This window comes from Aspergillus novofumigatus (genome assembly GCF_002847465.1).
Source record: "Aspergillus novofumigatus IBT 16806 chromosome Unknown P174scaffold_4, whole genome shotgun sequence".
Lineage (NCBI taxonomy): Eukaryota > Fungi > Ascomycota > Eurotiomycetes > Eurotiales > Aspergillaceae > Aspergillus > Aspergillus novofumigatus.
Genome location: NW_020194277.1, coordinates 624,373 through 651,885, shown reverse-complemented (window position 1 = coordinate 651,885; position 27,513 = coordinate 624,373). Strand labels below are relative to the sequence as shown.

Here is a 27,513-nt window from a genome sequence, read left to right as displayed (position 1 = left end):
TAGTATTCTAGCCATAGCACTAGGATAAGGAAACCCAGAACACAGGTCACATGAATCTCATGTTGGGTAGGCGAGGGTCTATGAGGGAGCTTATTTAACAGTTATACAGATTACGCAATTATACAGCTGCCGGAAGGATGCTCGGCCGTCTTGGATACGGAAGGCCGCGACATTTCCGTCCCCGTTGAACCACTGTCTCTTTGTCAGTTTGCTGGATGCCTGGGGAGGGGGTGGTTTTTTACGGGGTCATCTCCAATGAAGGGAGGCAGTTGAGGATCGGGCATGACCCTATAAAAGACTCCATCGATCTCCTTGGGGATCGCACCATATACTTCCACTTGGGATACATCTCCTTCCACGCGACAGGGCTTCATGAACCCCGAAAATTGAGGGCGATCGGATCGGGAAAGCACGTTCTCATCTCGGACATCTGGGATGCCAATGATTGTGTGGAATAATCTGTAAAAAGGAAATCCCTGTTGAAGGGGACGCTTATAGCATCCGCCAGGGTAACGGTATACGCCGATGTAATCTGTCTCCTTCCCACAACTGTGGCGCAGTGCCTGGTACTGGTCAACGTGGTGAAGAATTTGGTGGCGTTTATGTTTCTGTACGAGGCAGTGGAGTGGGTGCAGAGCCAGGGCTATCTGCAGCTGTATCTGGTGATGTTTGCGCTGGGGCTGGTCACCATCGGGGCGGCGCTGCCAACTGTATCTCTTCCACGGGAAGCGGCACCGCCGGATCTTTCGCTTGCTCTCTTGTTGATAGGGCTATTCTACTTGTGTAGTTATAGAGTTAAGCCTAGGTCCTGTTGTTTATTCTAGATGCAAAAAGAGGGAGGTTGAAATACTACTGTCTATCGCCTGTGGTAGAACAGCATCACCACAAAAGGTCGAACCCTAAGCAGGTACACCCTAGCTGCACTGGATCAGGGTATATAGTAAGACTAGACAAGAAATGGCCCAGTCATATCCCTTATTAATTCATTTACTTACTACACAGAAGTATGGCAGTAGTTGTAACTTGAATTGAGGTTCCTTAATCATCCTAAACACCAAACCCCTAGCAGCATTAGGACTGGAAGAATGGAATAATACCTGGGCAGCTTACTTTTTAGCTAAACTACTCGAACATTATAGATATACCACAGGGCGAGTAATATTTAAACAAACAAATAAATGCTTCGTTTTTAATTTCGGCCATGCAATACCGACTTTGTCTTGGCCAGTCCATCTAACCTTTCCCCAAGTTTACTATCATATAGCCTCTCACCAGTTTAAACAGAGACTCGGTCTCCTCTTGCTGATTTGAATCTTTCTATATAGCTCGGGGGGAAGGATTAGGCTTTTAGCATCCATGAACGGGAGTTGTCACACCTGTCAACTGTCCAGAGCAGATGCTTTAGATCTGGATTTTACTCTGAGTGTATGGGTCCATCAGGAACGGCATGCGACTGCTTGCGACCATCCAGATCGTCTGTCCCCTCCGGACACCCATTGAGCATCCATGCACGGAAGTTGTCACACATTTCGACTGTCCAGAGCGGATGCTTTGGATCTGGATTACTCTGGGTGTATGGGTCCATCTGCAATGGCATGCGACCGCTTGCAACCGCCCAATAGATGTTATGGCAGTGGTATTTTACGTCCTCGTACTGCGACAGCTTATACCAGTACTCGCTGTACATGCAGTCGACGTCCTCTTTCGTGAAATAGCCCTTGATTGTGTTGTTCCAGGTGATACTGGTCGGGAGGGGATCGGCCGCGGGGCGTCGATACTTGGTCGTGCGGAAGATCTTGAAATCACTGCTGGTGATGAATGGAAAGACTTTATGGTTGGCGATGATGGTACTGATGGACACCTTGCCCGTGGTCGCGGCAGTGAGCTGGGTCCAGGCCCGATTGAAAGGGTAGCCCATTCCTCGGGGATCCGGATACTTCTGGTCTTCCAGGATGGCACCGCAGAAGCTGAGAGCAGAGGTGGGGGAATTGTGATGATCCAACGCGTCGTCCGTCGCCATGCAGGAAGCGACGAACGGCATCCCTTCCGGTTTACCGGCGGGAAGCATCAGATTCTGCGGCCACCCACAGCGACACCACGCGGAAGCGTACGTTGGGTCTGGTTCGCCGTAGTTTCTCGTCTTCCGGGCAACCGACGATTCGGTGTCGCGACGCACCACGGTGAGGATGGAAGGCTCCTCCGTGAGGGTAACTGTGACCTTGTCCATCTCGATCCAGTGGTGGTAGTAGTTCACGAGATCTTTTGCCGCAATGAAGAACCTCAGAGTCAACTTTTGAGGGTTATCGACCGACGGTGGTATTTCGCGGGAGCTGTGGACTTGCACACTCCATTCATACGGCTCATGATCCAGTTTGGCTTTGCTCTCCAGGAGATCCGCTGCAGGTGGCCCTAAGAAAGTGGTAACTCCGCCGTCAGCATAGAGAGGTGACCCGGCGTCCTGCGGCCTTATGACCAGTTTCGACAGACGGACTTGGGCCCGATGCTTGGTAATATCTTGAGGATACCTGGTCCCAGCAAGCTGACCGAATCCTTGGAGATGTTTGTACCACGGCCAGAAACAAGGGTCCCGAGGTGCGGCAAAATTGGATATCATGAGACCGTAGGGAACCTTTTCCTTTTCGTTATCCCGATACGACATTTCCGAGAACTTGCCCAGCCCGTAGTTGTGTAGGATCCCGTATTTGACGGCATCGATTTCAAAGTCATCTGGCAACGGGTCAAAAAAGGCATACTGTGCGTCGAGCAGGCCACCGACGTAGTTCAGACAGTTCTCTCCGGTCAAGGCCAGCGGTCTTGTTATTGTAGTTGACTTTTTGCCCTTGGGCTTGGTCACCATATATCCCGTCTTAATCGCCTCGTAAATATTATCTCGCCACTCTTCCATGTCAGCAACGCCAATAGTCACGCCGGGGACGTCTTTCATATCTGGGTTTCTGATACGGTACCAGCTGGAGAATGCCGGATAACCTCCGTAGTAGTCCAACAGCGCTGGCAGCGGCTGATATCCATACTCAAGCACGTCGTCGTACTGGTCCCATGGCCTCACAAGAGGAAGGCCCCAGCATAGCCCTTCGGTGTCATAGCGAGCCACCATCTGTGAATGCGTGTACAAGAATAGCTCTCCTTGACGGTCAATGGTCCTGACATTCTTCGAGTTGTTTCCGCCAGCACCGCGAAACACCATGTGCCAGTGGTAATGGGCATCGTTCATGTCGTAATCGTCCCGCCAGTACGACAATAATGCAGGGCCTTGAAGTGTGTCGGCTGTAACCACTTCCCCAGCAACCGCTGTCGGCTGCGGGGCCCGGAGAGTCTCCGGTCGTTGCGCTCGGAATACCGGATGCTCCTTCAAAGCCGGCGCGTGGATTTTGCGCTCCTGAGCATCCTTGGAGTGGGTGAGGTAGACGCCCAGCGCGTGGTGCATCAGCTCTGGATTGACTCCCTCCTCGAGAAGCTCCCTCCCCTTCACGATCCCATGCTCTACCTTGGGCCCAGCAGCTTCAAGCTGCCGATGGATGTTGCTCATTTCATCCTCATGCTCGTGGCTTATGTGATAGTAAGGTTTGTGGTGGCGCTGGACATGGCAGGCAAAGATTTCGTTGACATGCTTGGAGACCTGCATTTTTGCTGTGGCACCTCCCCAGGAAGAATCAGGAACAGGGCATCTGCCTTTCTCACCGTCGACGACAGCAGAATCCTACAGATATGTTTAGACCAGCAATCAGTGCAGATGTAGATGGGGAGAGACTGAATATCACAAACCTTCTTAGGATCCGTCTTAGGAGCTCCTCGTGTGTCCGACATTGTGCTTTTGAGCTTTGAGTTTCAACAAAGATACCTGTCGCCTTATTTGAAATGTATCACTGTGCTTATTGCAGTGTTGGATGAATCTAATTCTAAATTTATCAAGGTCACTCGAGGAGTTTAAATGTTACTAGCTCATTTATCTCACATTCCCCTAATTCTACAATCCTTTCACTGCGACCTACTTTCACCACGGATCAACATGTATTCTCTGGCCGTACAAGCGGCTCTTGCCCTCTTTCTTCTTTACTACAGCCTCAACATCATACACTCACTATACTTTCATCCCTTACGACGTATTCCCGGGCCTAGATTATGGATTATTTTTCCAGTTCTACGACACATCTCCGCAGTTCGGGGCAGGCTGGATCTCGACATCCCCCGCTTCCATGCTGTGTATGGCCCTGCAGTGCGCTTCGGGCGCGACGAAGTCTCGTTCATCACTCCAGAAGCGTGGAACGATATATATGGACATGGGCACCGACAGTTGCCCAAGGTGTTGAACTCGGCCAGCAACCCAATGGACATAGTCAGCTCCAGTGACGCAGATCATACTCGGTTTCGCAAATCTTTATCTCACGCCTTTTCCGCTAGAGGGCTGCAAGCTCAGGAGCCTTTCATTAATACCTACGTTGATAAGCTTATTGCCCAGTTGAAAGAAGTTGCCAAATCTCAATTGCCAGCAGACATGGCCAAGTGGTTCAACCTGATTACGTTTGACATTATCGGTGATCTAGCCTTTGGGGAGCCCTTTGGTGGTCTCGAAAGCTCACAGTATCACCATTGGGTGGCGACAATCTTCGAGTCAGTCAAGCTCTTCCCATTTGTCAAAATGAAAGACACCTACCCGACAGTCTTCAACTTGGTATCCCTTTTTGTGCCCAAAAGACTCCTGGAGGCACAAAAAGACCAGATTGCACACGCTAGGGAAGCAGTGAAGAAAAGGCTCCACAACTCATCTGCGTATAACCGCGGTGACTTCATGGACTCGATGTCTCGTAACCGCGGCAAAGATGACGGCTTGACCGAGGAAGAGATGGTGGCTAATGCAAATATCCTCATCATTGCCGGCAGCGAGACAACAGCCACTCTACTCGCTGGCGTGATTTACTTCCTCCTGCGGAACCCTGATGCCCTCGCAAAAGTAGTAACCGAGGTGCGCTCCATGATGGAGACAGAAGCTGATATCACCTGTAACTCTGCGGGTGCCAGACTTCCCTACATGCTAGCGTGTATCCAAGAGGCCTTCCGGCTGTACCCTCCAGTTCCGACAGGGCTGCAACGCATGACTCTCGACTCCATGACCATCGCTGGTTATGACGTTCCACCTGGCGTAGGTGAACCTTGGAACTTGAGATTCTTGATCCGTAGCGTTAGGGCTAACAGCTAACTCAATGTAGACAAAAGTGTCCGTCCACCCAATGGGGGCATCCTGGTCATCCCTTAACTTCTACGCACCCGACCGCTTCCTCCCTGAGCGATGGTTGCCAGAAGTGAAGTCCGACCCAACCTCGCCCTTCTTTTTCGATAAGCGCGAGGTTGTTCAGCCGTTTTCTGTAGGGCCGCGCAACTGTATTGGGAGGAATCTGGCATTCGCTGAAATGCGGCTTATCCTCGCTCGTCTGTTGTGGAACTTTGACCTGGAGCTTTGCGAAGAGAGTTTGGCTTGGTCGGACCAGAAGGCTTACACCATCTGGGAGAAGCCTCCCTTGATGTGTAAGTTGTTTTTAAGGGGGTCATCTACCTAAGTTACCCACGGCAGGCAAAATCGGTTATCTAAAATGTGAAAGCCCATCTTATGCTTCTACATTTACCTCCTAAGCCGTTAGGGGAATTGAATCGAGTTTGTGACAGTAGCTTGTAATTGAGAGGTGTCCAGTGCAACATTCTACCAACTAGGCCAGGGGGGGACATTATGGCCAGCCTCAATGGGTCCGATCAATACCAGAGGGGTTGACTTCCATCACATGTGAGGTCCTCTGAGGTGGATCGAGATCTGCTCTCCTCCTTCCAATAGAGTACTAATACTCATCTCAACCCAGAATGACGCCTTGTTAGCTGATATGGTTACACGGATGGCGCTGGAGGAGGAATAGGACTCATATAGATATGCCGCACCACAGCTCTATCAAGATTGAAGTTAGTTGGTCAGAAGGGATGATCGAAAGTCTCTCTGTCGTTGAACATGAGCTTCGCTTCAACAAAAATGATAAACCAGAGGGTACACAAATTGACCTAGAACAAGACGACTGGCTTAGAGAGATGGCAGACACGGGACAGTTATTGCTGGTGTCTTTATACGCCTCCGTCTATTTCATGCAAGCGATGCTTCTAGCACGTGCAGGAGATACGGATCATGATGGCTACCAATGAGTCGGGCCATTGAGATTGCCATCTCGGCGAAGGAATCGACAGGCTTGTATCAGGCTAGCTGTAGGAACGTGCATGTCATAGATGTAAAGTCTGTCAACCAGGTAACCGAATCAAGCAAGGGATTTACAGAGTTCTCTGGAATTCGGATTTGAGTAATTATTAGACTAGATATGAGAAATATGCCATATCGCAGTTCAACTCGCTGATTAGAGCCTGATCAGTCTGAAAATGAAGCTTCCAATTTTGCTTTTTCTGTCCCCCTGCTTCATGTCTTCAGTTAGTCCCTCTGCAATAACGTAATTTTACGCCATTTTTATCAAGCAGGGAGCATTCGGGTGCGGTTGCTGTCATGGCCCATATGAGTTTCACTTTATCCCACGAGATTTTTGGTTTGGCCAGCATGCTTTATACAAGGCCCTTTCTCAGATAGCTTTTATAGGACATACTCACAGCTAGGTGAAATCTCCTCTATAGGATGAGGGTTCCAGTGCTCAATGGCTCTGGTATTACGTTACAACCTACAAGCGGATTTTTTGGAGGGCGTACTGATACTCATATGGCAACATGCAGAATCATCATTTAATGTGCCGTGAAATAAGTCTACCTACGAATAGAGCTTATAGTCAACCTCCAGCGTTACTGAAGACTGGGGTTCTTATAGGTGAAGGAGCCCTGCCCGGGAACAACAATGTGGGCTGAACTGCTTAGCTCACTCTGGAGCTTCTGCTCAGTGTCTTGCAACGGGACTAGAGTTGAAGGCTTCTTTAAGATTCTTGGCTACGGCTTCCCTCCAGTTATCGACATCATTCCTCAGTGACAGCCGGGGCTCCTTCGATATCTGAACTGACGACCTCAGATCTAGTATTGAATGTGTCGTCCTTCAGATTAAGCGATATCTCCACCCCTCTCTGTCCAGCCTGAACGACGACTTGCGTACTCCAAGAGAGGCTCCCTCGAATCCTGTTACAATGTCAGCATTCCTCGCCCAAGTTGCACCGGCGCACCAAGATTGCGTACGTGTAGTTGTACCCCATCAATTGATAGGATCACCTGAACTTCCGGCTACTTTAATCTTGACGTAGCTTCTGCCGCTGACATCGATAGTGTTGGACCCTGGATATCCAGTGAGAGAATTATTGATTTCACCCTGGGGTGATTCAACTTAGTTCATTATTGCACGACTCGTTGCTCTCCGCTCTTCTTCTGAGGCGTACTTACAATCATTAATCAACCTGCTGGAAACATGATTCATACTGGGTTCGTATCTGTCTTCGATAATTTGCTCATACTTGGCGGCCGGGGAGAACTTCCACTGTAGGGGTTCATTTCCTGGATGGATCTGCGCGAATGAACATTCAGATAACCACCTGCGGTGTTTATGCAGACTTCCATGGTGACGGTGTCTTATACTTGACCAGTTCCAGATATCGGGACAGGACGGTTGTTCATGCTGCCTACGAGACGCAGAACTATGCCGAGCCGACGCCGTTCGCACAATGGACGACCAAGACCTTGAACCCCGGGGAATTAGATCTAGGGGGACTGACTGGTGTTGAATTGGAATGGACGGGCACGGGACGGTTTGGGGGTGCTACCGAGCTGAGCTCAAGGGGAGTACGGGGAACACTGTGGAAGCGAAGAGAGAACCATCGCGAACTCGTCCTTGCAGCTTTGAAAGCACGTACCTACTATTTTGTTGTTTGCATTTGGTATCCGTTGCTACAGGTTGACAACCACATCCTGTGGCGGGACTTTTTCTTTCTTTTTATTTAGCTAAGGTCGCTTCAGGGACCCTATATGGGAACACTAACACTAATTTAGCTCCGAACATAGACACAAAGGCAGTCGGTATGAGGCGCAGATTGGCCGCCGAGGAGGGAGAGTCTGGAAGTACATCGTGAGGACTCTGTTCGTAGGTGATGTGTGGCTTTCTGCCCACCCACACTGTTTTGCTGTGAGTGCGCCATACTGTAACCAATACTATTGCCATTCTTCTTCTAAATACATGAATTAGCGCTGCATTGGCTCACTTTTGCTACCCTTTCTGCTTTGACCGTGCCCAGTTTGGCTGCATACCCCCGGTTGGTGGCTTGCAACTGTATCTTTTCCCATCTTCCTCTACGAACTGTCTCTCTTTAGCCATATCTTCTTTAACCTCTTTTAGTCGGAATTGATCGGTTCGCGCCGGGTATGGTTAATATACCAGTGTGACTCAGACCGTTGATCTGTCGCTTGGTCTTAAAATTGCCGTATAGGCTTTTGCGTGTCCCTAGTCCACTTGATCGTATCGTTGGTACTAGGTATGGCCCTAGCTGGCTTTGACGAGAGTTAATTGGCCACATCTAGAGCAATGCTCGTGTTGGAATTGCCAAAACGTCCTCATCTAACCGGATTTGGGGAGACAAGAAGATATAAACACCTGGTCCTAGTCCTCATTTCTCTCCGTCGCCCTACTGTGCTGGATTCATTTCGATTTCTCTAAAAGCACAAGTTTCCTAAAAGCAACGGAAACAAAGACAGGAAAGAGAAGGAAGCATGGCTCGAGTCCTCCTCACTGGTTCGTATTTCATTCACTTCAAGAGTGAAATTTACGAGAGCCTAGCTTCAACTGACAGCCACTAACAGGCGGTAACGGATTCCTTGGAAGCCATGTTCTTGGTCTCCTCTTGGATCGAGGGTAATTGCAATTCACTATCAGCCTCCGTCCCCCCAGCTTTACCCATGATACTTACGTGTTCCCAGATATTCAGTCGTAGCCACTGTCCGCAGTCACGAGAAGGCTGAGCAGATCCGTGAATGCCACCATCTACATGCATCTACCACTCAGCTACGAGTTATCATCGTTCCTGACTTTACGAGCGCTGGTGCTTTTGATGAATGTTTCAAAACCGACGCGCCCTTCGATATGGTCATCCATACTGCGTCTCCCTTTCGCTACTCGATAACCGATATTCAGCGAGAACTCTTGGATCCTGCAATCGGTGGGACTATTGCGTTGCTGGAAGCAGTTCGGAAAAGTGCACCATCTGTTAAGAAAGTGGTACGCTTCCCGCATGGTAGTGAAATGAAGCAAGACTTGCTTGGCTTCAGTTCCCGAGGTTTGTTTTTAACCAATTGCAGATCGTCACATCTTCTTTCGCATCGATCATCAACAGCTATAAGGGGAACAGTTGGGTCGATCATGTTTATTCCGAAGAAGATTGGAACCCAATTGCCCTTTCGGACGCTCATTTAAATCCTCTCAACGGATACAGAGGTTAGAATTCACCTCCTCGTCCGACCTGATATTCCTATATTTGAACTAAAAGCTTCGATCTAGCAAGCAAGACTTTTGCCGAGCGAGCATGTTGGGAGTTTCTTGAGAGAGAGAACCCACCTTTCTCTCTGGTTACGTTATGTCCAACATTGATGTTTGGCCCAGTGATACACCCACTGCGCAACCACGACGAACTCAACACGTCGAACCAGCGGATCCGAAATTTTATGGTAGGCGAATATAAAGCTGAAATCCCTGACACAGGAACATCGTTCTTCCTCTGGATAGATGTTCGTGACGCCGCCTTGGCCCATATAAGAGCGATGGAAGCTCCAGGAGTCGCGAATAAAAGATTCTTATTGACAGCTGGTTACTTCTCAAACAAGGAGATCTGTGAAGTCATCCGAGAATCCTTCTCGGAGTACAGACCGCAACTCCCAGAACAAAACACGGGTGGTGGTGGGTATCCCCCCGGAGGACTTTACAGGTTTGACAACTCCCAAGCAACAGAGAAGCTTGGCTTGACATATCGGACACTGTCCTCGAGCATTACTGAGACTGTGATATCGTTACAAAAATTACAAAAATAGGATAGAATTCCTGAAGCGGATTTAAACGACACTTGTTTTACTGAGTATGTAATTTATTGTCCATTTCAAATATTAGAAACAAGATTTCTGCTCTGTCTCCTACTGCATCAACTCAGCCTTCAGTCAGCCCCGTGCAGAGCCACTCATGATAGGTTAGTAGGACTCGCAAAACGGCGTCAAGTGTAGCCATTTTGGGCCGCTGGCTAACTGTTTCATCGTTATATAGAGTAAACTCTGTCAACCATGTAGCCGAATCCGGTAAGGGATTTATGGACTTCCGACTTGAGTAATTAGACCATGAGAAATATGCCACATTGCAATTCAACTCGCTGTCTAGAATCTGATTGGTTTGAAATTGCTTCCAATTTGCTTTTTTTGTCTATAAATTCTAGTAAGGCACCTGCAGGGAAGCTGCCTTAGGGCTGCATAGCCAACAGGAGCGCTAAGAGCAAGCTTCATTGCTAAACTTTTTCGCGGAATCAGTATATCAAACTCCTTAAGTAGAGAAATGAAGCTGGAACAAGAGATTGCATTCATGATATCCTAATCAATCATACCATATCCCTGGGCCCATGTCTCTCCTATTATGGCGCTGTTATTAGCTGATATAAGAGGTTGCAAAGTCACATCCTTGTGTCATAGTAGGATGAAGCTTTGACCCCAAATGCAATGTGGATGAAGCTTAACTTGCAAGTTACCCAACTAACGTGTGCTTGACAGGCCATAGGATGCTATGCTGCATGATCTGATCGTAGAAACTTACAGGATGATCTTCTGTTTTCCTACCTTCACTCTTTGCATATACTTTTTTTTCAGTCTCAGGTCAGCCAGCCACAGTCAGTGGAAATATGGCACAGCACATAAAAAAGAAGCTCTGGATCACCATATAGCCCAAAACTAATATGCAACTGACTGGGCTTGGTTACACTGCCCAACTTTGGGTCATGCACAGGATGGGACTACCGCCAATTGTGTCCGCGGACTTGGACGCAGTTAGGTTATTGAGTACTTAGTTCGATTGACCTGCATTTACCATGGCTTGTCTTGCGTCCTTACTCCTCAAGATAGACATGATGGCCACCTAAAGCAGCAAATGCTGGACCACTAACCTTAGATGCATAGCAGCAGGTGTGATGTCGAGGAACATGTGCAGGCTGCCCAAGAGCACACATTATAATGCTCCCCTATAAAACTCACCATCGCGCACTCAGGTTGTCCCACTGCCGTCTTAGAAGTATTATTTCTTCCTCTACTCTTTTCCTAACTGTCCACTAATCCTACTGACCATTGAACATGGGCCTACCAACTCTCTACCACTTTCTAATTTCCCTTAGCGTTGTTCAACAGCCTTGCAAGAGCCGACTACGACCGCTTCTGTCCTGCTCAGAGCCCACAAAGTCCAAGTTGACTTAAACCTTCTACACCATCACTTGCAGTACATCCCTGCTTTCTGGCCTCAGTAAGGTACAGGAGAAATGCATCACCCGAGGACTGCGCTCGACTGTGCACGGCGGATCCAGAATGCCATGCCACAGTCTGGTATTCAGGCCAATGCTGGCAGTCAGATTAAGCGGACACTGCCTCATTCAGTGGCTCGAATGCGATCCTATTAGTTCCTGGCGAGAAACATCAACCGGATACCGGTGCTCCATCTGCTCCTAGCCCGGTCCCCAACTGTCAAGAACAGGTGGACCCGGCTGCGGCAGGTGCCGACGACCTGTGCGAGCAAAGAAAATCGAGCAGCGGTTGCGTGAGGAAGATGCGAAGGTAGGTGCTGTTAACTTAATTAGCAAGAGCATAATTTGAGGAGAAATACATGCTAATAATGTGCAGATTGATAATTGTAAGGGTTCTCACTACAGTTCACAGAGTTGGCTTTCTAACCTCCCTTTTTCGCGCTCTATAAAGATGGTGTTCACATGGTGCTGTGTCCTTTAGGACTGCCCATGGTGTACGCTTTAGGATATGGACGGAGCTGAAAGTAAGTCTTACCTCTCAAGAAGGAAGAAGAGCATTTTCTTACATGCAAGATAGCCTTTAACGCCTACATGCTAAACCGATTAGGACTTACAAAGGGCTTCAGAGGTTGCACAGAACAATGTGCTCTAAACACTAACTGCCCGGTCACTCCTTTTCAAGTAGAAACCACGGAGTGTTCTGAATACCCGATAGCCCGAGACCCAAACGCTAGAGCCTACCATGTTGTAAGTTTCAGGCGTACCTAAGTACCCTCACGTCGAACTCCAGCACTCCAAACGGAGCACTGCTGTTCGAATGTGGTTATATTTCGCTGGAATTTCTGTCTATGGGTGAATAGTCAATCTTCCATGTCTATTCTATACTCCCACTCTCTTCGATTTATACCTGATTTTCGCCTCTTTTGTAGCGAGAGTTCTTTGGAACCACCACGAAGTCAACTATGGTTAGTTCTGTGTCTGTCTTGGTTGTTTGTGTGGGGGGGGGGGGGAGGTATACAGATCTGCAACTGGAATGTTCATTGTCCCATTACATGGCTGCCTTTATGGTTTGGGAAACAGATCAGGCGGCTGTAGTACCAAACTGTATGAAAAAGGCAGCCAGGCAATGCATATTGTTTGCAAAGCTAAGTATGGCACTGTAAGTTTGCCTTTATTCCTCGCCGCAAGGGTCTGCTGCTGGTTTACTCTGAGGTGATGAGTGGTACATGTGATTTAGGAGAGGGTCCAAAAGAGAAGACCGACAACTGGAGAAAAGTGTCAGGTGTGTATCATGGGTTGAGGTCTGAAGGCAACAATTGCCTAGTCATAGAAAATTGTACAGGTAGCATTGGAAGGCTTGTCTGATTCTGAGAGTAATGAGATAAGCAAGCTCGAGACATGCCCAAGATGACGGATAATCCCAGCGGAAGAGTGCGTCCCTGACCTGGCATCTGTTGTCATGATACCCCAGATACATGCAAATTCTGATTTCGTGTCTAAGGCATGCTGGGCAGGAAATAATTTAGACAGGCTTTCGTTCTTTACAATGGTCTCATATAGACAGCTTCATTGTGCTTCAAGAAATGTGTGGTATGCTGAACGTATGATTATAGAGAAAGAAAAAGGAAAAATGAAGTTGAATTGTGGGATGAATATAACAAAGAGATGTGAATGTTACATGTTCTTAAACCAAATGATTGCTGAAATATATGCTCGCCCCTAATATTCAGGCCTTAAAAGCAATCAAGGTCTAGAAGCTAGACCGTGCGAACAAAGGAAAGAAAAAGAATATATATATATAAGGAAAGAAGGTGCGGACGTTGTCCTGCAGACATGTGTCTGGTGCTTGACGGCCCTGAGGCCTGCCAGGAGGTCGTATCAACGCTGTCCCACTGGGTTCCTTCCGCGACCTATGTACTGCATACTGAACTGTCTTCTATTTCAGTGCTCATCCGGGCTTGAAGAGTTGCTGTCGCTATCCCGAAGCTGCGTCTGTTTCTCTCACTCATTATATGTGCAGATCTGGCTCTGCTGTCCAAGGCACCAGGCTCTGTCCTTGACACCATCATTCTCTTTGTGCAATCAACCGATGCACTTTAGACTCGGGCTCGCGGCCGAGTGGCCGAAATCGTCCGGTAGAATCTCAAGGTGGGGGTTATACGTGACGGACGCCGTAGGTACTGAGCACAGGTGCCGAGTCCATCTCGGACCTTTATTCTTGCCCTTGTTGCGTCAGACGCGCATACGGTTGTGTACGATGGTTGCGCAGTCGTTTGCTGGCGATGAGTACGGTGGGGCGGGACGTTGATGTGGATGTGGATGTGGATGTGGGTGTTATCGTCTTGCAGATTACTGGAGATTGGTTTCAAGGAGTGCCGATACGAGTAGGGGGATGACGTCGCCGACCGTTGAGGGTCGTTGATAAGTATTCGACGCAGCGTTGGAACGATCTTAAGTGTTGCCTTCGAATGTGTTTGGTTCAATCAGTTGACATAGACCATAACCGCAAACGACATCAGACAGAAGCACAGTGGAATGTAGACCTTGCGATCCACATCCATATCCGTGCTAGCGAGTGACGAGGCCGAGGAAGGGGGGACGGAGCGGCTTGGGTTTCTGCGTGTGGACGATCTGGTAGATTTGTGGGCCATTTCCTGGATTTGAATAGTATAGACAAGAGTATCTGGGGTTGAAGTTATCTAAAAGAAGAAGAAGAAGAAGAGGATAGAGGAAGAGGAGGGGTTATGTGAGAAGGGGATAGATTCAACGTGGCGGTGATGATCAGCCCAACAACATTGCGGAGTGCATCCTCCGCCTCAAAAACATTCATTTCCCAACAAATCAGACTGGAATGTTTGGCCTTGTGATTTGATCAGCTGACTAAGGCTGCGCATTACTAAGGCCACCGAGGCAACTGAACTGGCTTGGTTGTTCTTGTTTGTTGATCCAACCAAGAATGGCGGGGTGAGTGGGGCTGCAACTTGGGCCCGCCAGCCACAAAGCCTTGTGAGATTGAGACGTGGTCTCAATTCTACGAATTCTGTACATCTCCTCGAGGCCGGTGGTTCGATTCCGTCTTCGGAGCCCTTCTTTTTTTTTTTTACCTTGCTCTCTCTCAACGTCTTCATTTTGACGTCAGGGAGATGTATTTTCAGTCGTCTGTCTTGGTCGCGCTTCGTAAGTTTTACTCATGTCTGGAGCTTGCTCTTGCCAGTGATCGCAAGAGCCCTCTGACTGGTTCTCCGTATGTGGGCGATAGCGCCCTGGTGATAGACCCCTGCTGATGTTTCAGACTCTTGAGCTGCAGGCGTTTATCCAAAATGACAAATGACCAATGTCTTCCTCCAGTAAGACGGGTTGATCCCAGATTACAATTCCCCTTAATCTATCCGCCCCAGCCTCACAATGACCATATGGGTACAACGTAGTACCACCTGTCATTTCCTGGGCGTTGGGATGGTACTTTGCAATTTCCCCATCATGATTATTGTTATTATTATTGTTGCTCCTTGTTATTTACGACCTTCTCATCAGTGAGACATTCCGACGTTCTGAGATGAATTAGCCAAGCAAGCTCTTGTATCTCTACAGCAGTATGTAGATAGTAAATAGTGGAGAGGGACAGTATTATTGCGCTGAATGACCTAAATGGACGATATTTGGTACCCAGATAGGTAGTTATCTTGAGGCCTGAAAATTATGCTCACCGTTTCTCCACATGGCAACCCACATCTTGATCATTCCGCGGCTCGGGACTGGCGAATTCGAAAACTCGCTGTCTTCGGATTGCGCATTCCCTTCGATCATGATGATGAGAGATCAACCGATCGTCTGCCGATTCCTTCTCCATGAGTTAATCTGACACTGAATCCTTGAACATTATATGATCATAATGATCCAACTTGGAATGTTATCATCTGTGGCAACTGAATCATAATAATGGAAAATTTTCAGGCCTGACCGACTAAAATTATCTCTGGCAGAGACATACTAAATATTAGCTAATGGTTAGTTAACTGTCTACGGAGTAGACGATACTACCCTGCACTGCAGTAGCGAGTCACTAGGACAATATGATTATTTTAGTAGATACTACTAGATGGAAACTAGTCCGTAGTCTGCCTAGACCAGGAGAGTTTTACTTTTTCCGTTGCCAACACAAGTTCGTATGGATGCAACCAGGGACCTGAACCAAACCACACCCGGACTAGGAAAATATCCTAGCGTGCTGGTGCCTATCTGCGGTCTGAGATGTCGCATCGCGGCTCAAACAATTCTTTTACCCCATTACCGAATAGGTAACTCGCTACCGCGCTGCTCGCTTACAGTTGCATCTTACTGTGGATCAAGTGAACTTGCCCCCGGTCGGTCAGACCGTCAGACAGAAGTCAGACACACTCAGATTCTTATGTTTGTAAATTTCTTCCGGCCGAATTTGGGCACATCCACATTCACTCCAGTCCACAAATGTTACGGCTCATGGCAAAAAATGGATCATGGCTGAGGTCATCATTCGCCTATGATCATGGGCTGATAGCCTGATACTATGCAGGAGGATGGATCCATTCTCCAGTTTTGTGATCCACCGGATCGGGGTGTCGGCTGGCCCCTCCATCGTCCGATCAATCACCGTGTCTGACCACATTCATCCGTAATGCAAGCTGACCTCTGAGCACTCAGTTCCTACCTTGGACCTCTTGAGTCTGAGACAGCGCGCTGGGTCATCAACCGGGGGACGATGCTAAGATCCTGCGCTCCCAATCAGAGGCGATTCTCGACTCGGTGGCAGGGTAAAAAGCCGACTATTAATACCATGGCTCCATAGCGACGACCCCTACTATCTTATAGTCCTTCGCCTTATGACTCTGAGTTTCGATCAATCCATGGCGCATACTCAGCCTCCCCAAGTAAACTAGACTAGCTCACGGCTGCCTCCCCTTTAATCGACAGGAACCAGGCGACTATTTACTGCGGTCGATTCCCCCCGTCCTTCTATCAACGTAATCCATCTCAATACCTCTTGTTCTCTGTAAAGAGCTTCCTGTCGTTTTCTGAAGTTTTATATCATTCACTTCCAGTCGTTACTTTCAAAAGTCTGAACACATCATCATCTGCTACACAGTTCTCTTCATTTAACACCAGCGCTCGTTTACCCTGCATAACGCAGACATGTATTTCAAGTACGCAGCAGCAGCCCTGACTGCGGTGCTCCCTCTTTGCTCTGCACAGACTTGGTCAAAGTGCAATCCCCTCGAGAGTGAGTCTTTCTATTGCTGCATATGATATAACATCTTATCTGACGATTGTTTTGCAGAGACCTGCCCGTCCAACAAGGGTCTTGCCGCATCCACCTACACTGCCGACTTCACCTCAGATTCAGCTTTGGATCAATGGAAAGTCACCGCAGGCAAAGTTCCCCTTGGCCCCCAGGGCGCCGAGTTCGCTGTCGCTAAGAAGGGTGACTCGCCTACCATTGACACCGACTTCTACTTCTTCTTCGGAAAGGCCGAAGTGGTGATGAAGGCCGCTCCTGGTACAGGCGTTGTTAGCAGCATCGTCCTGGAGTCGGATGATCTGGATGAGATTGACTGGGTATGCCTGCTTGTTTTTTTTCTTTCTTAACGTTCTCCTTGAAAAACTGGACTAACAAAAAGCGCAGGAAGTATTGGGCGGTGATACCACTCAGGTCCAGACAAACTACTTCGGTAAAGGCGATACCACCACATATGATCGAGGCACCTATGTGCCCGTTGCCACTCCTCAGGAGACTTTCCACACCTACACCATCGACTGGACCAAGGATGCGGTTACCTGGTCTATCAACGGCGCGGTCGTGCGTACGCTCACGTCCAACGATGCCAAGGGTGGCACTCGCTTCCCTCAGACTCCTATGCGCCTGAGACTCGGCACCTGGGCCGGCGGCGACCCCAGCAACCCCAAGGGTACCATCGAGTGGGCCGGTGGCTTGACCGACTACGGTGCGGGACCCTACACCATGTACGTCAAGTCCGTCCGCATCGAGAACGCCAACCCCGCCGAGTCCTACACCTACTCCGACAACACTGGCTCTTGGCAGAGCATCAAGTTCGACGGCGCCGTCGATACCTCGCCCAGCCCTTCCGTGACCTCGACCACCAGCACCGCCAGCTCTACCTCGACCAAGAGCCCTTCCACCTCCACCCTGGCCACTTCCACCAAGGCTACCCCACCCCTTCTGGAACCACCTCTGGCTCTAACTCGAGCTCCAGCTCTTCTACTGGCTCGGGATCCACCACCACCGGTGGTAGCAGCAGCGGCAGCGGCAGCAGCAACACCGGCTCCGGCTCTGGCTCTAGCTCCTCCACGAGCGCCGGAGCCTCCGTCACCCCCGAGCTCTCCCAGGGCGCCGCCGGCACCATCAAGGGTTCGGTCGCAGCCTGCGCCCTGGTGTTCGGCGCGGTCGCTGCCGTGTTGGCATTCTAAACACAAAATGACCCTTTTGGTTTAATGCACGATACACATAATGAAGGGGGGAACGTCACAAGTACAGATTTGGGAATCGGGGTTTCACCATCGTTGGAGTCTTGATACTCCATCGTTCTTGTATTTGATCTCATTCTATGCCCATACCTATTCCTTATACCCCGTACATACAACATGCTACATATTTAATGAACTACGCTACCTTTCTGGGGAGTTTCTTTCGCTCTGTGACTTGGACACACCAACTCCGTCGTAGATATTTCAATTGAAATATAATTATCGATCGTCAATAGTAACAGTAATGATAACGCAGCTTGCCTACTGTCTTGCAGTGATGCAAACTTGAAATCTCATTCATATACTCGTCGCGAACGTTAAATTGCTGATGCTATGCTTGCTATGCTTATACCAAATTACCCTTCTTCCTTTGGAGGTTCTGCAGATCGATATATAATCTCCGAATTAGATCAGCTACAGGTCGATGGTGATCCGTCGCCTGCCGAAGCAAGTCGGACAGATTCGTGTCCCCACGCGTCTTCGCCATTGAGGTCTCGTCCTCGCCAGTATGGACTGAAGACCTGGCGGTAAACGGCACGATTGCGTCAATGAAAGCCCAAATACCCTTACCGTTGCCGTTGCTAGGGCCGTCCCCGTCGGTTGTCTCAAACTCACCAGGTGAAGAAGGGGCGCGCATCTCCCTCTGCACAATCTCCTGGATAGACTCGAGATGGTCGTCCAGCGTGGCAAAGTCCCCGCACAGCGCCTCGGCCTTGGACTGCATGCGTGCAGTGAGCTGGTCGAGGTACGCTTCCCGTCGGGCGAGTTGGGTCGAGAGTCTGGCGTCCTGGGCGACGGAGCGGCTGCCGCTTCGGCCGGTGCCGGTAGTGTCGTCGGTGGCTGCGGTTGCGAGGAGGCTATCCATTGCGGAGTTGATGTCTGCTTTCAGGGAGGCGAACTTGCCCGTCGCTGTGCGGGCGGCTTGGGTGCAGCCGGCGAATTCGAGGTCGAGTTCGTGTTTGGTGGCCTGGTAGGCCTTTCTGAGATTGGTGTGGAGGTCGCGGAGGAGGGACTCGGTTTGTTGCAGGGTGGGGTGTAAGATGGACATTTGGGTGAGGGTCGTGTTGAAGAGGGTTTCGAGGCGCGATTGGGAGGTTAGGATGGAGTTGGGCAGGGACTGCATTTGGGGGTTTGTGGATGGTGGTTGTGGGTAAGGAGGGATGCAGCTTGCTGGGTAGAGGGCTGATACTGTCTCGATGCTGCAGAGGGTTTGATATTGGTGGACGAGCTCAGGTAGAATGAGAAGGTGGGAGATTGCCGTCATGAGGAGGAGGTTGATCAATGGTCTGATGTATCTTTCTATGCGCGCAGAACTGGAAGTTGTTCCAGAGCTGGTGGACGCGGTCTCGTCTCCCTGTGATCTGCGCGATGCTGACGTAGAGTCTTCCAGAGTCGAGGCTTCAGACTCTCGCTTCTTCCCTGGCCGATCAGATAGTCGCTTGTGTCTTCGTTTGACATGCGCGGACAGCGTGCGAGAGCGCAACTCCGGCGCTACCCAGGAGGCTTCTGAGATAGGTACCTCGCATATTGACGGCATGATAAGCTCGGGGCCTGATATTGAAGAAGCAGACGTTGTCATCGATTGGCATCCCTTGCGCTCGTCTTCTTGATTTGGCGGCGCTTTTCGATCTGATTCTTCAGGTATGGGCTTCTTTTGCAAGGATGAGGTTGACGCCACAACCCAGGACTCGCCCAGGATACAGCTATCTGCTGTAGGAGCTGAGCCCGGAGACATGTTGAGCTATTTGCGCTTATCTTCACTTTGTTTGTATTGTCGACGTCCTGGGTGAACTTTCAAACTAAGACTATAGTGCGCCTGACGACGAGTATTGGAAACCGCTGCAATTAAATCGACAGATATATCTATCTTGATGCTCTCGTAGTAAATGTATGTATCGCATTTGCTGTTGCGAAGGAATGCGCTTAGGCGTCGATTGGAACTGTTGTTATAGTGGGGAAGCGCACATGCCATTCGTGGACTTCCCAATCGGGCCGATCCAGCTGGGACCTCGCGTCGTGTCGCGGAAGAAAAAATTCCTTGCCATGAATCAAACCAACCATGCGGAGATTATCCACGTTCTGCTGGCAGCGCTCGTTCTCGAGACGGCCGGCCTTCAACAATGACGTGAAATATATTCGAGAGCCGACCACGAGACGGCAATGGCTCTCCACGACATCATATCGATCCTGTTCGTGCTCCGAAGCGCAGGCTGAACACTCGCCTCCCCCAGCATCCACCGCGTCAAATACAGATTATCGAGCACTAGGGACCGCTCAAGATCTCTTCACAACCTCTATCTACAGTCCTGGATCGCCTCTTTTTCTACCCAACGGTACCCATGTCATCAACCGACTGATCTCCTTTCTTCGCACTCAGTACCTTCAATACGGATTCCGCGAAGTTCTGACGCCGACAATCTACAAGCGCTCTCTATGGGAGGTTTCGGGCCATTGGCAGAATTACAAAGATGACATGTATGAGGTCAAAGGTCGAGGAGCTACAGGGGAAGCCGACGGAGAAACTGGCGAGGACGAATCGTACGGCCTGAAACCGATGAACTGCCCCGGCCACTGTCTCCTTTTCAAGTCGCAGAACCACTCCTATCGCGAACTGCCCATCCGCTACGCCGATTTCAGCCCTCTGCACCGTAATGAAATCTCGGGAGCCCTGAGCGGGCTCACCCGTGTCCGACGATTCCATCAGGACGATGGGCATATCTTTTGCCGACCGCAGCAGATCAAGGGGGAGATCGCGTCCGCGCTGGGGTTCGTCGATATGGTGATGACAACGTTTGGTCTGGGACCGTACCGCCTCGTACTTTCCACTCGGCCGGAGAAGGATTTTATCGGGAGCCTGGAACTGTGGGACAGCGCGGAGGCTCAGCTGCGGGAAGCCTTGAACAACAGTGGGAGGGAATGGGCGATGAACGAGGGTGACGGTGCTTTCTACGGTCCGAAGATTGACATTCAACTGCAGGATCAGGCAGGGAAATATCACCAATTATCCACGATCCAGTTGGACATGAATCTGCCGCAACGGTTCGGGTTGGAGTACCAAGTTGCGGAGGGTGAAGAGGACTACAACCCGGCGACTCCAGGAAGAGCGACGCCCGTGCTGGTTCACCGGGCGAATTTTGGGTCGCTGGAACGCTTCCTTGCCCTGCTTATCGAACAATATGCCGGTCGCTGGCCGTTCTGGCTCTCGCCGCGCCAAGGTATCATTCTGACGGTCAACCAGGACGAGGCGGTGCTCAAACAGGCACAAGAAGCTGCTGCGAAAATCTCCGGCTTCCGTCCTCTTGTTGCTGGCAAGGACAATGCAACCTCTCCGAAGCCTCTTTCACCCGTCGATTCGACATACCTGATCGACGTCGACACCAGCAGCCAGACACTCGGCAAGAAGATCCAACGGGCCAAACAGATGAAGTACAATTTGATTTTTATCCTCGGACCTAAAGATGTGGCAGACTCGAGTATCACTGTCGATGTGACAGGTCAAATGCAGACCAAAACGGATGCAAACGGACAGAAATTGAAGGGAGTGCTCGAGGCAAGGTTGGGAGAGAACACTCTTCAGAACCCACGGGCCGTCAGGCTGAAGGTCGATGAGGTCCATGATCTGTTGGTGCAGCTGGAGAAGCAATTTGTCTGATGTATTCTATATCCCATGCTTGTACTATATAATGTTGACTACTAGCCTACTCTACGTATCTAGACCATCCTGTATCATATTCCCAACAAGCCTCAGTTCCATTATCAGGAGCACTAGTTATGTCTGTGCTCCACGGCTATTCCCAATCGAGTATCAACTCCGTCCTCCGGCTTCGGGATGCTAACTCTGCTGAACCTCTATGGAGCCACCATTCTGCATCTTAGGGCTTTCGGCTCTCACTTCCACACTCTTCATCTATCAGTTTCAAAGTTGGCTGGAAGAAAGCAATCGTTGTGAGTTTCATAATAAAACACTCCGAATGAGGTGACCATCGATCTCCGTACTGGCATGTTGTCTAAAATGCCCGGAATGGGGACTGACAGCTTCATTTGCCAATTGCGCACTGGCTCCGGATAATTACTCCGGAGTATCACCGATAGAGTCCGGCTTAGGCCTCATCGCGGCATGCCGTTATTTGACAGTCTGCAAGAAGCTTTTATGCTTTTCCTTTCTGATCCGCTTGATCAAATCGCTCATCGACTTGACCTTCGGGTTCCAGGTTCCAGTACCCAGCCACCAACGACATTATTCCTCCTTTTTTATTATTATTCAAGTTAATAATCTAGAAGACAAGCAAGGAGCCTGCGAATCTTCCCGAGTCGCAGTAGCTTTTGCCCCCTCATCCCCTCTTCTCACTCGCCGACTCAAGTCCTCCCACCCACCCCCCACTGCCACTATAACCTTTTCTTCTCTCCTGTTATTCCCTTTTCGTTTTTTCGCCTCTTGTGGGTTAAGTCGAATTCTTCTCATGGAGGGTTCCGCGCTGTTTCTTCGATCTTCAGCGATCATATTGATGCGCGCCCCTCGTTGATTTCATGGTAGTCGAACCAAGCAAATCGGGCATGGCCGACGTCCCGTTGAAAGCGAATCTGACGCGGAAAAGCGCCTTCTCATGTGAGGCCTGCCGCAAGCGCAAGGTGGGTTTCTTTTGCCCCTGACTGCTCGGGTGAACTCCGAAGGTGATATATCATATCATCCTCAACGTTGGACCTTTTGTTTATCAGATCAGACACTCATCGGCCTTGGCTATTTAGGTAAAATGCAACGGCGCGAGCCCGTCATGTTCTCGTTGTGCAGCTCGTGGGGAAACCTGCGTTTATAGCTTGTGCGTCTCCGATTCGTGCCCCTCGACTGTTCCTGCAGCTTCCTGTCGATCCGTCCCCTTGCTGACGCGTTGAGTCGCCCCTAGAGCTCCGACCCTATCGTACACCAAGCAATTAGAAGCTCGAGTCGCACAGCTGGAAGATGCTCTGGCCAAACTGCGGGGTCAGCCGCGGCCCGAGACTGATTTCCGGAAAGCAGGCACGCCGTCGTCGGCGGGTGAGTCCAGTTCGAGTCCACGGCCTCGGACAAGGATAAAAGAAGAAGAGGGAAACGAGCCCAATTTGGCCGGGGACTTTGAGGGTCTCAGGATCGAGCACGATGGCCGGATATCCTTCCACGGTCCTACTAGCTTGTTTCAGCTCCCGAGCGGTATTCTGAGCGAGTCCTCGTCATCGTCCAATCTTGCCATGCAGCTGGAGGGACGCAAGGAAAGGCTCATCAACAATGCTTGGAGAGAGAGGGCATTTGAGCAGCTGGCTGCCATGCCGGTAGGTGGACTCTTGGTCTCACGAACGGACAGAGGCTCATGATGGGATTTCGGCAGGAACCATTCCAATATCTTCTTGACTCTCACTGGTGCTGGATTCAGCCGCTTTTCAACTTTGTTTACCGACCTGCGTTTACCCGTGCGTACCCACATCGTCCGATCGTCAAAACGAAATGTGCTTACGATCTCTAGGCGATATGAAAATCAACGGTCCTTATTACTCGGATACCCTTCTCAATGCAATTCTCTCGCATTCGGTACGATGGTGCAAGTCTGAACCCAAAATTGGCCCCATCCTGGAATCCTTCGATGGCGGCGCTCAATTCTCCCACCGCGCGGTGACGGGGTTGTATGATTCGTTAAAAGTCGGCTATGCTGGCATTCCGACCATCCAGACGTTGCTCATACTCAGTGCACAAGAGTGCGGGCGGGGAAATCGAACACAAGCATGGCTGTACAGCGGCATGGCCTTTCGATTGTTGGACGATCTCGGCATCTCCATTGATAGTCGCAAGTATCCGGATGCGGCTCAACTGAGCGATGAAGACATTGAGATCCGGAACCGACTTTTCTGGAGCTGTTATTTCTGGGACAAGCTGGTGTCATTGTACTTTGGCAGGTCGCCAACCATGCAAAACTCTCACGTCAGCCCGCCGCGAACTATATGTGAGTTGTCTCTTCCCTGCCTAGCATGGTTGTGTTACTCATAAGCTCTGGCAGTGGACGATACGTCTGAAATCGAGATTTGGACTCCTCATGGAGTGATCTTCCCAGAAGGCACTCATTATCCGCCGACGCAGGCTCATTCGACGTCATGTTTCATGAGGATGTGTGGACTGGCGGAGATCCTAAACGAGATCTTGATCCACATTTACGACCCTATTCGACAAGTGTCTGAGGCAGAGTTCCATAGTTGTGTGCAGGAGCAAGCGAGGAACTTGGCGGAATGGTGGGATGAGCTGCCGGACTATCTGAAGCTGGTGGTCACAGAGCTACCTCCCTACTCACCACCAAGCCATATCGTGATCTTGAAGTGAGTTTGTCTCCGTTATGATCCATTGCACTTTTGTCTGACGTGCTCCTCCACAGCTGCTTGTATCATACGATCAACATCCTCCTTCATCGTCCGATCCTTTGTTCCAAGAGAAACCGAGAGGCATACGATAAGAGTCACCTGGTCCAATGCATGACATCGGCGACTGCCATACTATCACTATACGACCTCTACCGTCGTACATTTGGCGACGCGCATGTCGTGCTGTCATTAGCGTACTCCGTGTACACGGCTGCATCGATCTTCCTGCTGGAGATCCAGGCCCTAAAATATGCTGCGCCGGGCACACTCAACAAACTCAAGTTTTGCATCCTTGCACTCGAGCGAGTCAAGGTTTCAAGTCCTGGTACGTCACGACACTTTCTCACATCGACAAGCCCATGCTGACTTTCTTCAGTCATCACCACAGCTCTAGGCCTCATATACCAAGAACTGGAGAAGTTCCGGATCGACATCCACATCACCCTCTCACCACTGCAGTCCGAACATCCACCCTCACAACCCACCTCGCAAACACACTCCCGAACCCACAGTCAATCCCCCAGCCAGCACCCCGGCGGCCAACCCGCTCTAAATTTAAGCAGCGGCTCCCGCCACGTCTCTCCAGCCGGCCAACCACCAACCATGCCAACCTCCGCCCCGCACCGCGCGTCACAAACGCGCCCCTGCTGCACCAGGGCTACGCATTCCAGCGACCTGTCGGGGATTTCGAGCTGTCACAGACGGGCGTGCAGCCCGTACCTGCGACACATCTTCTAGGCGGCATGCCCAATGCGGCGATGACGCTGGACAACCCCGGTTCGTACGAGATTACGCCCGAGGTCTTCGAAGCGTTCTCGTACGCTGAGCCTATCACGGCTAACATGGCGTCTGCCTTTGAGTCGGCGTGGGGCCGGCCAGGATGATCCTCACCTGGATACCTGCAACATTTGATTGGTTGATCTTGGTCTATTGTGATATCCAGGAAGTTGTTACTGTTTCGTCATAGTATATCCACAATTGGAAGTGGTAGAATTGTATGAACAGATGCCATCGCATTGTTCGCATGTATATACAGTCAAAATATTGGACATGAAATGTGTACATGAAAGAGTACATAACACACCAGCTCTAACATAAACAGGAATTCAACGCCCGAGGATAGTAGCTCAGGGAGATGCGTTCGTCCAGCCCAGCGTCTTCTCACCAGGAGCAACGCCCGCGTCCATTCCAGCCGGGGAAGGTAAAGACGAGCTGGCTGGTCTTGGCTTCGCACGCCAGCGCAAGTACCAAGGTCCCTCGAAGAGGTCGCCCATCCGCTCAATGGGCACGCCCTTCGTCTCAGGCATCCAGATGCCCAAGATGACGAGGCCCGAGAAGCAAATGATGGCCCAGAAGACGTAGGCGCCCCACACATCGAGGGAGACGAACATGTTCGGAGTAACGCGGACGACAGCAAACTGGAAGAACCAGTGCAGCGACATGCTGATCGCGTAGCTGACGTTGCGGATGCGGGTGGGGAAGATCTCCGTGCCGTAGAGGTAGGGGATGGTGCAGAGGCCGATGGACCAGCCGACGGCGTAGACGAAGACGGAGGCGATGGCGGCGTCGGAGGCGGAGCGGTTGGTGCTCGACCCCGGCTGCAGGCCCATGTATGCGCCCATGTAGATGTGGGCGGCGAGCTGGAGGCTGAGGCCGGCGAGGGCGCACCGCCGGCGGCCGAGGTAGTCGATTAGTCCCCAGGTGAAGGCCATGGTGAAGATCAGCTTGATGACCCCGTAGGCGCCTGAGGAGACGAGCGAGCGCGCGTTGCCGTCGATGCCCGCGTACTGGAAGATGGTGGCGACGTAGTAGGTGATGCCGTTGCCGCCGGTCCACTGGGAGATGGTTTGCATGGCGATCAGCAGCCAGAATCGCTGCCGGTAGTTCGGGTTGAGTTGGGTCTCTTTGAAAGCTTCCCAGTGGGTTACGGACACCAGATCCATCGCCTTGGTGCGCACTTGCGCATCGATGCTGTTGAATTCGTCTTCGATCGCTGGGTCGGAGACTCCTTTCCCGCGCAGACGAGCGAGGACGGATCGTCCTTCGTCATGCCGGTGCCTTGAGACCAAGTAGCGAGGTGTTTCGGGTGCGATGAAGGACGCAAAGAACGCAATCCCGACTGGTATTAATGGGATGGATTGCACGAGACGGTACTGGGTCCGCGTTGGGGCCATATGCAGACTGGCGGCATAATTGATGAAGAAACCTTTGCCAGGGTCAGCTTTCTGGACACGCAAACATTTGGAAATGATGACCAACCCAATGCCAACACTGTCAACAATATAACCATGTAAATACTGACCACCAAACCCCTTGTTCTTGCGGGGGCTAACCGATAGTCAGCATTTTAGTCTCAGCCAATTGTGCCCGGATTGCGCAACCCATACCAATTTCGGATAAATACAACGGCGTGCTAACTGTGAGTATTCCCGCCCCTAGCCCACTGCATAGCCTTGCCGCAAGAATTAGACCATATATCCCAGAAGAGAAAACCTGAACGAAGAGACCGGCCGCCCAAATCAGACAAGCTAATCGCCACGAGCGCAGGCGGCCCAGGCGATCGTTCAAGTCCAATGCGAGCAGGGCACCAAACGCAGCACCCAAAACGTTGAACGAGGTGATGTTGGCTCTCCGGTTGGCCAACTCGGTCTTGTTATTCGTCCATTCAGAAGCTGCGAGATGGAAATCGTTCACAAACGATTCCAAGTTGACGCTCGCACTAAAGCCACCTTCATCGTAACCTGCCGATTGACACGACATGCACGGTCAGCACACGAATTGGTGGAAAAAAAAATAAAGGCGCGCATACCTTTCGGAATACTCCCGCAGGCAATAATCAGAATGACGATGGCGTAATAAGGATTGGTGGTCCACCGAGACCGGTCAATCGCCAGCCTCATGATGGCGACGGAACATTCGATGACATGCGGGGGAAGGACTAACAGAGCAAGCACTAATTTCAAGTTCGCGGGGAGAGCCCTTGATGGAATTTACCAATTGATTGGTATGATCTGGGGCAATCAGATAAACGGATACCCACCGAGGCCTCGTTCTGGAAGATTGAGGTCGGTATCTTCCGCGAGAACTGGGATGAGTTTGCAGGGGGCGGAAGAGC

The 27,513-nt window shown here is 50.5% G+C and overlaps 11 protein-coding genes across 11 annotated transcripts; 8 read left to right on the top strand and 3 right to left on the bottom strand.

Moving 5' to 3' along the window:
* Nucleotides 1-1,414: 1,414 nt before the first annotated feature.
* Nucleotides 1,415-3,643, bottom strand: P174DRAFT_459870 (Di-copper centre-containing protein; the record flags this gene model as incomplete). Its single annotated transcript, XM_024829815.1, has 1 exon — nt 1,415-3,643. One exon carries the CDS (start codon nt 3,641-3,643, stop codon nt 1,415-1,417), a length of 2,229 nt encoding a protein of 742 aa, XP_024682313.1.
* Nucleotides 3,644-4,027: 384 nt separating this feature from the next.
* Nucleotides 4,028-5,573, top strand: P174DRAFT_371082 (cytochrome P450; the record flags this gene model as incomplete). The annotated part of the gene is made up of 2 exons (XM_024822361.1): nt 4,028-5,158; nt 5,226-5,573. The coding sequence occupies 2 exons, from the start codon at nt 4,028-4,030 to the stop codon at nt 5,571-5,573; spliced, it is 1,479 nt and encodes a 492-aa protein (XP_024682312.1).
* A 3,160-nt stretch (nt 5,574-8,733) lies between these two features.
* Nucleotides 8,734-10,044, top strand: P174DRAFT_459868 (SDR family oxidoreductase; the record flags this gene model as incomplete). The annotated part of the gene is made up of 5 exons (XM_024829814.1): nt 8,734-8,755; nt 8,824-8,875; nt 8,941-9,238; nt 9,319-9,454; nt 9,518-10,044. 5 exons carry the CDS (start codon nt 8,734-8,736, stop codon nt 10,042-10,044), a joined length of 1,035 nt encoding a protein of 344 aa, XP_024682311.1.
* Nucleotides 10,045-11,519: 1,475 nt separating this feature from the next.
* On the top strand, nt 11,520-12,153 carry P174DRAFT_430705 (uncharacterized protein; the record flags this gene model as incomplete). Its single annotated transcript, XM_024825651.1, has 4 exons — nt 11,520-11,604; nt 11,658-11,811; nt 11,983-12,025; nt 12,109-12,153. 4 exons carry the CDS (start codon nt 11,520-11,522, stop codon nt 12,151-12,153), a joined length of 327 nt encoding a protein of 108 aa, XP_024682310.1.
* A 686-nt stretch (nt 12,154-12,839) lies between these two features.
* On the top strand, nt 12,840-13,319 carry P174DRAFT_159551 (uncharacterized protein). The gene has a single exon (XM_024821197.1). It carries the CDS (start codon nt 12,961-12,963, stop codon nt 13,222-13,224), a length of 264 nt encoding a protein of 87 aa, XP_024682309.1. The 5' UTR covers nt 12,840-12,960; the 3' UTR covers nt 13,225-13,319.
* Nucleotides 13,320-13,897, top strand: P174DRAFT_159552 (uncharacterized protein). Its single transcript, XM_024821198.1, has one exon. It carries the CDS (start codon nt 13,414-13,416, stop codon nt 13,807-13,809), a length of 396 nt encoding a protein of 131 aa, XP_024682308.1. The 5' UTR covers nt 13,320-13,413; the 3' UTR covers nt 13,810-13,897.
* Nucleotides 13,898-16,670: 2,773 nt separating this feature from the next.
* P174DRAFT_430704 (glycoside hydrolase family 16 protein) lies at nt 16,671-17,988 on the top strand (the record flags this gene model as incomplete). Its single annotated transcript, XM_024825650.1, has 3 exons — nt 16,671-16,758; nt 16,816-17,093; nt 17,161-17,988. The coding sequence occupies 3 exons, from the start codon at nt 16,671-16,673 to the stop codon at nt 17,986-17,988; spliced, it is 1,194 nt and encodes a 397-aa protein (XP_024682307.1).
* Nucleotides 17,989-18,366: 378 nt separating this feature from the next.
* On the bottom strand, nt 18,367-19,917 carry P174DRAFT_511996 (uncharacterized protein; the record flags this gene model as incomplete). Its single annotated transcript, XM_024831842.1, has 1 exon — nt 18,367-19,917. Exon 1 carries the CDS (start codon nt 19,753-19,755, stop codon nt 18,367-18,369), a length of 1,389 nt encoding a protein of 462 aa, XP_024682306.1. The 5' UTR covers nt 19,756-19,917.
* A 149-nt stretch (nt 19,918-20,066) lies between these two features.
* P174DRAFT_440969 (threonine--tRNA ligase MST1) lies at nt 20,067-21,757 on the top strand. Its single transcript, XM_024827186.1, has one exon. The coding sequence runs from the start codon at nt 20,080-20,082 to the stop codon at nt 21,670-21,672; it is 1,593 nt and encodes a 530-aa protein (XP_024682305.1). The 5' UTR covers nt 20,067-20,079; the 3' UTR covers nt 21,673-21,757.
* A 638-nt stretch (nt 21,758-22,395) lies between these two features.
* Nucleotides 22,396-25,448, top strand: P174DRAFT_440968 (putative C6 transcription factor). Its single transcript, XM_024827185.1, has 10 exons — nt 22,396-22,649; nt 22,767-22,837; nt 22,922-23,324; nt 23,381-23,462; nt 23,516-23,989; nt 24,044-24,356; nt 24,413-24,723; nt 24,775-24,974; nt 25,055-25,175; nt 25,278-25,448. The coding sequence occupies exons 1-10, from the start codon at nt 22,575-22,577 to the stop codon at nt 25,280-25,282; spliced, it is 2,055 nt and encodes a 684-aa protein (XP_024682304.1). The 5' UTR covers nt 22,396-22,574; the 3' UTR covers nt 25,283-25,448.
* Nucleotides 25,406-27,443, bottom strand: P174DRAFT_405853 (putative MFS quinate transporter). Its single transcript, XM_024824087.1, has 4 exons — nt 27,208-27,443; nt 26,786-27,139; nt 26,658-26,726; nt 25,406-26,604 (listed from the first exon to the last, which is right to left on the bottom strand). Exons 1-4 carry the CDS (start codon nt 27,296-27,298, stop codon nt 25,526-25,528), a joined length of 1,593 nt encoding a protein of 530 aa, XP_024682303.1. The 5' UTR covers nt 27,299-27,443; the 3' UTR covers nt 25,406-25,525.
* Nucleotides 27,444-27,513: the final 70 nt, after the last annotated feature.